Below are 10,095 nucleotides of genomic sequence, written 5' to 3' on the forward strand. Positions count from 1 at the left end.
TAGAAACTAACATTGAAGAGAACTTTAAAAGTTCCCTACAAGAATACTACAAAATCGTTATAGAACACTGTGTAAAGCACTTCAGTATCGATTTTAGTAAAGGGCAAATGCGCAAACATCGAAAAAATCGAGTGATATGAACTTTTCATTTACCGTAGTTGAATTAAAAGGAATCTTTCGATTGCTTTGATTCAGTTGAATCATTCAACCAAGTAGGCTCATACCACAACAGAGTGAAAAAATCGCGTTTAAAGTTTGACAGCTCCTTAAGCTCCCAGCCAAAATATTATCTTGTTTTCTAAATCTATTTTCAGAAGGTGGCGAAGACTGGACGGATACGCTGGGCAGGTGTACGCTGCGTTTAAATAATTTAAGACATTAAGAAAATCTACATTTCTAAAGCTTTTAAAAACTCAGTTCAGTGCCTGTTACCCAGCAAAAATGAAATCGTATCAGAAATGATAACTTAAGTCGTTTACAATGGTGTTGCAAATCGCAATTCCAACTGCATAGTGAATAGATCGTATGAAATGTCATCTGAAGCCATTTTAAATCGGATATGATAGAAAGTCCGCCATGTTTGTAAATTTTGAAATAAGTTTGCTCCCGCGCGGGCTTAACACGTTCGTCGCCACGGCATCCATATTCGGGTGACGGGTATATTTCCTGTGGGGCCCCGTCACATCAAAAAGCGTGTGACGCTCTCTTACTTGAGTTTACCGCTCAGCTTCGCCACACGTTTCAAATATGGGAGTTCTCTCTCTTTGCTTTCTCTCTCTGAAAATTTCTTTAGGCCCGGCTAGTAAAACTAACGGGTGTTAAATAAAAAATGAGAATTTTTTCAATCACATGTTTTTATACAATCTTTTGATTGTTATTTTTTTTCATCGATTTCAGTATTTTTAATTAATAACATAACGTATTTTCTTCAAAAAAATGTCAGTGAATGTTTGAGTAAGGGCCGTGGTCTGATGTTCGACGCAACTTTGTCACGATGCTCTCACAAGAACGTTATACGGCACTTACGTCCATTTTCCGGATACAATTCCGGATTCTTGTAGACAGTTGCTTCGTGTCCTTGGCCCTCCATTTGTTTTTATACACAAGGGCACTGAGTGAGCCAAAGAAACTCTCTATTGGGCGGCACTGGGGCAAGTTTGTTGGGTTACGATCTTTCGGCACGAACGGTATCTTTTTCTCCTCAAGGTACGCCAGCGTCTTCTTGGCGTAATGGGAAGACGCCTTGTCCGGCCAGAAAACGTCCTTCCCAACCGCGTGATGCTCGTTCAGGAACGGCAGCAGGATTTTATCGAGGCACTCTTCTTGATAGATTTGTTGGTTGATTGCCAGACCGCTCGGCTTAAACCAAGGCTTTGAAATGCCCCGGTCGGAAATGGCGATGTACAACATAACCTTTTTTTCAAACTTGTGCTTGAACTTGTATATCACTTCAGGCGGTGTGGATGACTTGTCGCTGGAGTAGTAATTATCATTTCCTGGAATATGCGTTTTGGACAGCGGAAAATAGCTTTCGTCATCCAGAACGAATGACGTCCCGCGGTATTTTTTGGTCATCCACCGACACTGTGATTTAACCGTCTCAATTTGCTCCTCCGTGTACTCCGGCGACCTAGTCTTCTTCCTGCAGACGATTCCTTCCATCTTGAGGGTACGATGGATCAATACGTGGGAGCAGCCATATTTCCGACCGGCGTCACGCAGGCTGGTTGCGTCCTTGTTGTCAAACAGCTTCTTTAACGATGTCTTCCTCTGCTTTGTCATTATCGTCACTGGACGACCACTTCCGACCTTCCGCTCTACGTTCAGGGAACCCAGGATACGATATACTGTACTGACAGGTACATTTTCTTCCTTAAAATGCGCCACCGTAACTTTTTTCCTGGCTGGAAATGCGTTTCGTAGAACCGTACAATGCGTTCGCGGAGCACGTGCTGTTTCGACGCCATCTTTGCTTTAACTAAATTCAAACTAGCAAAACCAAACACGCCTACTGTTTCTAGGGAGTCCAAAGAGCAATTTTATTGGAGAAAGAAAATTTTACGCTTTTTATTTGAGTTACTGAAAGGTATTGAAAACATTCTCATTTTTTTTTACCATCCGTTACCAAAATGAGCGTGGCGACGAACGTGTTAAAGTGAGAACATCATCGTCATGTTATTTCTGCAACCAGCAGTTCATCCAGTTCTCTCAAAATCAGATGGGATTTGATTGATATTGATCAATGAGAGAACTGGAAAATATTGTTCCTGGCAACGATTTGAAGGCTATGAGAGCAAAATCTTGCGCTCTCTTACATTCTTCCGATAGGTACGAATAAGGTTTCGGATAGCGCCCAATTGGTGTCGTTTTCGTCGTTTTTGAAAGAAATGAAATTTAAGTATGTATGTTGCCTTAAAATTTGGTAGGTAAATGGAACTTTCATACGATCATTCTATAATGTATATGAAACGTTTGTCAATGCAGCATAAGAAAAAAGCTACAAAAATGTTTGCTGGGTAGGCTTTCTGCATGTATGTTAAACTTCCAATTGTTTTTTGCTTGAAAAATAGCCCTTGATAAATAAAAAGCATGAATTAATATTTCCAGTGCACCTTTCGGTGACATCTGCCACAGACAATCAGGAATATCCTTCTATCCGGTACCCCGGTGAAGATAAACAAAACATCGACGGCACAACTTTTTGACAAACACTTGTCAAAATCTGCCCATCTGCTTCATCTTTAGTCGGCTGGCCGACCGATGATGCTCTTATCTTTTGGCGGCTAAATTATCCATCCTTTCTTTTGCTGCAAGCCGATGAATGTTGTTCGTTAAAAAAAACATCAATTGTTAGAAAAGGATTTCCTTGCGCACCCAAAAGAGTTGTTTAAGGACAAACAAAAAACTGAACTTACAAGGCGATAATCTAATCGCAGCTCCTTGTCGGGATCCGTTTTGAAGCTCTCTAAGATAAAGGAAAAATAAATATATGAGAAGAAAAAAAAAGCAACAACAAACCACCAGAGTCATTGGGCGGCGTCGGTGTGGTTTCTTTTGTTGTTTACTGTTTATTGTTGATGGTTGCATTTGGAGAGGATATTGATTCAGCCGCCGCCGACGGACGCCTCGACCGGTGTGCAGAAACTTCTAAACCGGCAAAGGGAAAAAAACATCCAAACACGATTATCAAAAGGGCAACTACAAGAAACCCTCTCGAAGCACCTTGCAATGGTCGGGTCGCAGCAACAGTTCAAGAGCTTAACTCATTAACAACACGCAGCCGAAATGTAGGACATCGTTGCTGTCAAAGGCAAAGGTAACGACAGCGACTTAACAATGGATTTTTGTACCTACCGAGAGAGATTATTTTAAACACATTTGAAACAACGAACAGCAAAACAACTCAATTGATGAAAGCCGAAACTGCACTTGATTTATTTGATGCTGCTCACTCACTGTTGTCAAGTAGGTAGCTAGTTTACTCACATGCTGCTCGTTCGCTCATAATGGCCGTATTAGTGGTGGAAAGATAAAGTATCATAGCAGGCGCCGGCGTTGTCGCTGTTTAGGGAAGCATGCAGTCGGGAGAGAAGAGACACAGTAAGGGCATCACTAATGGAACCGTAGCAGCTGCGGAGTTCTCTCGGGTTAATAAATTGTTTGAAGAAAAGGTTAGAATCTGGGAGTTTTAACAGATTTTAAGGGTTCTTGAATTATATTCAATAGTTTCAAGCTCTAGGATTCAAAGCTTTGTTACAATTTGATATATCGTACTACAAAAGTACTACACTCCCTCCCTTCTTCCAGCGGGAGCGTTGCAAGGAGGAAGGGGGTAGAAGTAATATTCAGATAATTATTTGATAATCCTACCTCCTTCCAGTGGGGAACAAAGAAACGTGGAGGAGGCATTTTGGTACGAGCATTGTTTCTATTTCAAAAGGTACTCATCCCTACTTTCGATGAGGTGATATATAGTAAATCAAACGGAATTCAAATAGCCATGGGCCGATATTTGGGTACGAGAAATTTTTCTGTCGTTATTGAGGACCTCTCCCAGTTTCTTGTGGAAGTATAGCAAAAGTAGAGAAGTGTTTCCATACATTCTTTTGCATAATCTGATAACTGATCAAGAAAAAGGCACCAAAATTACTATGAGAGGGTACGAAAATTGGTCTACTTTTGTTCGATATCCCTTTCTCCTTCCAATTCAAGTTGTGGAGAAGGGGACTGGGCTTTCATCTATTTATTGCATATTTGGGGAACAAAACTTGTATCCTTTTTTGCCTGTCGTTCAGAAATCAATTGGAATTATAACCAATTTCTGAAAAAGTATACGAAGATCTAACATTTCATGCCGTCAAAAAAACTGTAGTAGAACTCTTCTGAATGACGTTGAAATGAATCATATTTTTAACAAATAAATTTAAGATCTAAATAGTTTCTAATAAACTAATCAACTAAACGTTTTGCTTTTTCTTCTCAGATGGTTGTTCGTAACATTGATATTGTTTTTTAATCGTGTTAATTTTTTTTTTGAATTGCTTCGTCTGCATGAACCCGCACGCTAGAAATAATTAAACCATTTACGAATCAAAAATAACCATTTTTGACCTTTTCCCGGGAAATGTCATTTTATGAGTTCTCCATGAGAAGTCATAAAATGACTTCTAGGGGAGAAGTTAAAATATGGTTGTTTTTCAACCGAATGGGATTCTGGAGGAGAAGTTGAAAAATGGTTGTTTTTAATTCATAATGGCAAATGAGGGAGAATGTTACGTAGAAAAAGTATAGATTCGAGTGTTTTCGAAGTAAAAAAAAAATAAATTGAAACAATTTGTGTTTTCACATCTTTGTATTTATTTATTAATTTTCTGCTTCCTTTTGATAATAAGTCACATAGGTAGGTGACTCTGAAAAATACGTAGAAAAATGATCGTTCAAGTATACGAACGTATAAAGCATATAAAACATAATTAATATTACTACAGCATATTACTAAACTCATTTAAACCCTACACAGCCCTTCAATACAGTAATTAGAAGTGTTTATTACTAAAAATTCATTCACTCCTACATTTTTTTTTGACTTTTTACCTCGGCAGTGACGATACCGCCGTCTGTGATCCTCTTCAGGTAAAGCTTAAACGGGGCATTCAAGGATGTGATAAATTCCAGCACTGCTACTTTGGCTCCGATTTGGATACGGTCGAATTGTTGTCCACGATATTGATGCGAGGATCTCATGTAAGTGCAGTTGTCGTGACCCGGTTTCGGAGCCAGGATGACTCGATTTTTGTCGTAGGGAACACACGCATCCGATCGATTCTTGGCCTTGTTCTCCTCGCTACCACCCATCGCAATTGTACGTCGGGAGTCGTCTTGGAAGGACTTCAGTCGCTAGAATGAAAATGTTAGCCGTTTGAATATGTTTTTGAAAGAAGGGAACTTTATATTCTTTTTGTTTACCTGGAATTGTGCTTCTAATTTAGTAATATCGGAGTTATCCGATGATGGCTGTTTCAGACTTTCCACGGTTGCAGCTAATGATATTTTGTCAATTTCAGTATCCCCAAAATATGCTAACTCAGTAAGGGCTCGATATAAAAATATGTATTGTTTCTGAAAAAAAAATAGTTATTGGAACCCTAAAAGGTTTGCAACAAAAACAGCTAATCTTACCAGTGACTGAACGAGAAAATTTCTTTGATATCGCATATCACAAATTGTGTTGAAGATGGAAACCTGACCTTCCTCGTTCAATTGCTGTGAAAGTGTATCGAGGGCCACGAAAATACCGGTTCGACCAGCACCAGCACTGCAATGAACCAATATCGGGCCACGCTGCAATGAGTATTCTGAATTGATGCGTTTGGTGAATTTGGTGATTCCTTGTGGGTCTTCCGTTGCCATAAAATCCTTCCAGGTCAGATAGTGGAACTAAGAGATGTATCGATTGTCTTCTACATCTTCGCCAGCTGAGTTGATAGATCGTTTTGTCACCTGAAATTAAGCCATTATGAGACGAGCGTATTTCACAAAACCAAGACTACGTACCTTCAAATTTCGCACTATATAATCGGCATAGTAGCTATCGGAAGTAAAAGCATTGCCCAGCTCTCCATACTGTGTCGAGTCGTTAACATTCTCCGGCCAATATTTGGCACATTTCGTTTTATTGTACTTCTCCAAGTTGGTCTGCGTTTTCTGCGTCTGTGTTTTCTGCGGAGAGAAAAGAGAACAGTTTTAAATATATAATTAAATGTTTGAAAAGTCATACAAATTTGCGAGTAAAATATAAAATTACATTTGTGGTTGAGAAGAAAACTTCGACGTATAGCTGCAGTTGGTAGCTAAGGTAGGATCCAAACCAGAGCTTTTGATGATCAGCATTTAAGTAAAATCTTGGGCTACGGAAGGATGGCTGTCAACGATATGGATGCGAGAATGTTCATTGTAAGTCGAGTCTTGAGAGCAGCTGTATACAAATCAGTCCGATTTGTCTGGCTTTTCACCTTTGGCAGTGACGATACCACCGAGGCCCGTTTTCAGGGGCCAGAGTGACAAATTCCAGCAGTTTTTTGATTGAGACATTTTTTCTAATGAATGATGTTCGATGAGGTCGTTGATGTAACTTATACTTAAATTTGATTACATTTTCTCTTTTAAGGTACACGCGATTGATCCATGAAGTTTAGAAAAAAATGAACTATTTGATGAATATAAAAGCAGTTATAGAGAATTTAAATCAATTTAAAGACGATAACATTTTTGTTTTTCATTGTTACTTTCTGTGAAACTTTCTGCCAATTGTTTTACGCTGGCTCTGTGTGTAGTTTTTTGGATTTCATAACTATGGATGTATAAAAATTCCATGAATTTGGCCAGGATTGTCGGTGGTTTAACGCCGAAAACAATAAACGACTTTGAAAAAACTTCTAATGATTTTACAAATTCACCTTCTACCTTAATTGTGATGCCATTTAAATATATCGTATAATTCCCTACATCGAATGGTTTCGCTTGGCACAGAATCTGGGCTGGAGGATATTTTCCAGTTGTAAGGAATATGGCTTCATACCTTCCCAACATCTCAAGGGTAGCCATTGCATCCTCCTGAAAAACAAAAATGCCAAAATGATTTTTTTTTATCAACCATCAGTCTAGTAAATATCATTAAATACTTTAAACTTACTCCAGTCCATGTGATGAATGCTTGCGCTAACTGCTCCTCAATATCGCCATCATAAATTTTACGGTTGATTCCTTGACAGTTCAAGGTTAGCCAGATGCGTAAAGCTCCTCTTAAATTACCTGTGGAATAATATTTATGATTGATATTTATGATATTATGTTCTCTAAGGTTTCTTAATCTTCAGATTGTTAATACAAAATAAATCAGATAAAAATAAACATCGTAAATAACAGGAATCTACTGCTTACAAAAAAAAACAAGTTTATGTAATCAGTTGATTACAATTATTTATGCAGCTTACTTCTAATGCTTTTCAGTATTTGGTCCTCCGTTTAGTACAGATCAATGAAAGATCATAATAGAAATAAATTATATTTTAAACCTGTTAAATACATTGAAATAACGGATCCAATAAAAGTTGAATAATCTCGTAATTTAAACATATACTTGCCATCTTTGACCCGACCGAAGCTAGTCGGCTTGAACAGTAGCCCCTTAGCACAAACACTGTTAAGGTTTGCGTGTTTATTGTATGAGGGATTCATTATCGAAAACATGTCAACAATCTGAAAGATAGAAATGTAAACAATTAAAATACGAAAATAATAATTGTATCTTGTTCTTACGACAAATTTAAGTGATTGAGGAAAGGTTTTTATTATAAATATAATTCAAACTAAAAAAAGGACTTAATAAGAAATCAAATGCAGAAGTGTTAACTTACTATTTCACCCCCAAATCCGAGAAGGTGCGGTAAGGTTTCCGAAATTGATTTTGGTTTTTTTTTTCGAACGATCAAATTTTGTAGTAATGGCAAACACTTCACCATGTCTTCTTTTATATAAGTGATATTTTCAGGCATTCCTTCCATCACTGCAAGGTTTATGGCTATACTGACAACTTCTTCTGTAACCGTTATTGTGTTGGATGAACGAGGAAATTTTTTATGTTGTTTTGGTATTCCATGGCATAAATTTCTAAAATGATTGTAGATTATACCAGAATGCGGCTGACCACGCCCTTTGCCACTATTTCTTGAAAAAAATGCCATTTCGCTGTTTTCTGCATAGTTCTGCAAATATGGAAACTCCTGGATAATTTTGCGAGCCATTTCCTCCAGTTCGACAGTTTTTGGATAGCTGTAATCATTGCAAGTAAAAAAGGTATGTTATAATCAAGGAAAAGCAAATCATTAACCGCTTTAAATATAGAGAAGATAATAAATTGGATACTTAACGCACTCTTTAGAAATAACTCGGTTTTTCCACCTCCAACACAAGATGCGAACCATCTCGCACATCTCTTTGCGTAGGAGCGGCAGCTGTTTATCCAGTTTTGCGTACAGAACCTGTTGGGCGAATTTGGCATGCTTCTCTAGCTTTATTCGGATTTCGGAGATGTTTTCAGTATTCAATTGTTCTGTACATGTTGAATTTTTGGCTTTTGTTTTCCCTATTATGTCCAGTACAAGGAGAATCGGCCCTTCCTTCAATCCCATATTTTTTAAGCGGTCTTCGGTTGCTAGCCTCAACGAAGTGTTGTTGAATTTTTGCGCTGAAAAATTACAATTGTTTAAATTATCAGATGATGTGCAAAAATTAAAACAATCAATCTTAAAAGTTTTTTCGTTAAAAATGTAAGAATCCATGCATAATTAAAACCCGTTTCAAACGAAATTTAGAATCAAAACTTGCACAATAATAAATTGTGGTTGGATGCGTTTATCGTTTGAACAGCCCGAAATTTGAAAAAAGGTGCATGCTGTTATTATTAGGTCAATAATTATTATTGTTTGATAACACTCTAACCGATTAGATGGTAAAGTATACAATTTCCGGGATAAACAGTACTTTCCACCTGATTATATCATGCGAATTATAAATACACCTAGGTCTTTTTTACACTGATATACGTACCGCGTAAAAAAACCGTGCAAAAAAACCGTGTTAATTCCCAAAAACCGTGTAAAAAAACCGTGCTAATTGCGGAAAACCGTGTAAAAAAAGGCCTTTAAATTTATGCAGCTCTGAAACTTGAAAATATAAGACATGTAACTTGACACTTTAGACCTGAGACCTGACACCTGAGACTTGAGACCTGAAACTTGAGACTTAAGACATGAGACCTGAGATCTGAGACTTGCGAACTGGTACCTGAGACTTGAGACCTGACAATTGAGACATGAGACCTGAGACTTAAGACATGGCCCCTGAGACCTAAGACCTGAGACCTGAAACCTGAGACCTGCGACTTAAGACATGGGACATTAAACCTGAGACCTGAGACATTTACAAAGTAACTATTAATGATTAGGAAATATTCTACTAACCATTTGTCTGCAGTGATAAACAGTTTTAATTAGGGGTTTGGAATAGAAGCACTAATGATTAATTATATACATTATAATGGTTTCAAAAAAACAAGAAAAATTTAAACTATTTTAATGAGCGACAAGTAAAATACGGGAATGATTAATAGTCATCAATATACTTCAGACATATGTAATCGCTGCTGTCTGTTTGGTTATGATATTGCCAAATATTGTAAGTTTTCAACGTAAGTAACTGATGAGACTTAATACGAACTGATGATGGTATTTGATGAATTAGATAGCTCCATGTTTTTTTACATAGTACAGCTTCTACTTTCTGGATTAAAAAGAGAATATCATCTTCATGTTTAATCATGCACTGTACTATCCCATACTGGAATTCGCCCAAAATTTTATATTTGGTTATCAACCCTGGCTTGAAAGATGTTCCGTTAATTCTCACATGTTTGATGGCTGTAACATTGACGGGTAAATCAAATATTAACATTAAATCACAGTTTAAACTGTTTTTTAAACAGATTTTTGATGAAATTATTTCAACTTTAGGTATGCTGTACTCGTGCTTTATGAT

General features: G+C 37.5%; 2 protein-coding genes across 5 annotated transcripts; both read right to left on the reverse strand.

Moving 5' to 3' along the window:
* Positions 1 to 4,859: 4,859 nt before the first annotated feature.
* On the reverse strand, positions 4,860 to 5,928 carry LOC129740706 (tyrosine-protein phosphatase 69D-like). The gene is made up of 3 exons (XM_055732474.1): positions 5,680 to 5,928; positions 5,467 to 5,619; positions 4,860 to 5,397 (listed from the first exon to the last, which is right to left on the reverse strand). The coding sequence occupies exons 1-3, from the start codon at positions 5,908 to 5,910 to the stop codon at positions 5,071 to 5,073; spliced, it is 711 nt and encodes a 236-aa protein (XP_055588449.1). The 5' UTR covers positions 5,911 to 5,928; the 3' UTR covers positions 4,860 to 5,070.
* LOC129740679 (uncharacterized) lies at positions 5,680 to 9,034 on the reverse strand. Of its 4 annotated transcripts, XM_055732445.1 has the most exons (9): positions 8,434 to 9,034; positions 8,192 to 8,331; positions 7,917 to 8,098; positions 7,644 to 7,758; positions 7,193 to 7,311; positions 6,964 to 7,113; positions 6,305 to 6,421; positions 6,055 to 6,219; positions 5,680 to 6,000 (listed from the first exon to the last, which is right to left on the reverse strand). In XM_055732445.1, exons 1-9 carry the CDS (start codon positions 8,838 to 8,840, stop codon positions 5,938 to 5,940), a joined length of 1,458 nt encoding a protein of 485 aa, XP_055588420.1. In that variant the 5' UTR covers positions 8,841 to 9,034; the 3' UTR covers positions 5,680 to 5,937. The 4 variants fall into 4 exon arrangements, 3 of the variants coding, with proteins under 3 accessions (XP_055588420.1, XP_055588412.1, XP_055588428.1); XM_055732437.1 differs by having other exon boundaries at positions 7,917 to 8,331; XR_008736338.1 differs by lacking the exons at positions 5,680 to 6,000; positions 6,055 to 6,219 and having other exon boundaries at positions 6,513 to 7,113; positions 7,917 to 8,331.
* Between the last annotated feature and the right edge of the window lie 1,061 nt (positions 9,035 to 10,095).

Source organism: Uranotaenia lowii, chromosome 1 (assembly GCF_029784155.1).
Source record: "Uranotaenia lowii strain MFRU-FL chromosome 1, ASM2978415v1, whole genome shotgun sequence".
NCBI lineage: Eukaryota > Metazoa > Arthropoda > Insecta > Diptera > Culicidae > Uranotaenia > Uranotaenia lowii.

Excerpts from the sequence above, each read along its gene's own strand:
- LOC129740706 (XM_055732474.1), bottom strand. The coding sequence starts at position 5,910 with ATGGCAACGGAAGACCCACAAGGAATCACCAAATTCACCAAACGCATC. Across the intron at positions 5,620-5,679 it reads ATTTTCTCGTTCAGTCACTG|AAACAATACATATTTTTATA; the intron begins GTAAGATTAGCT and ends TTTTTTTTTCAG. Across the intron at positions 5,398-5,466 it reads AATTAGAAGCACAATTCCAG|CGACTGAAGTCCTTCCAAGA; the intron begins GTAAACAAAAAG and ends TTTTCATTCTAG.
- LOC129740679 (XM_055732437.1), bottom strand. The coding sequence starts at position 8,840 with ATGGATTCTTACATTTTTAACGAAAAAACTTTTAAGATTGATTGTTTT. Across the intron at positions 6,422-6,963 it reads TAAATGGCATCACAATTAAG|CCATCCTTCCGTAGCCCAAG; the intron begins GTAGAAGGTGAA and ends TATCGTTGACAG. Across the intron at positions 6,220-6,304 it reads TTTTCTTCTCAACCACAAAT|AAAACACAGACGCAGAAAAC; the intron begins GTAATTTTATAT and ends TTCTCTCCGCAG.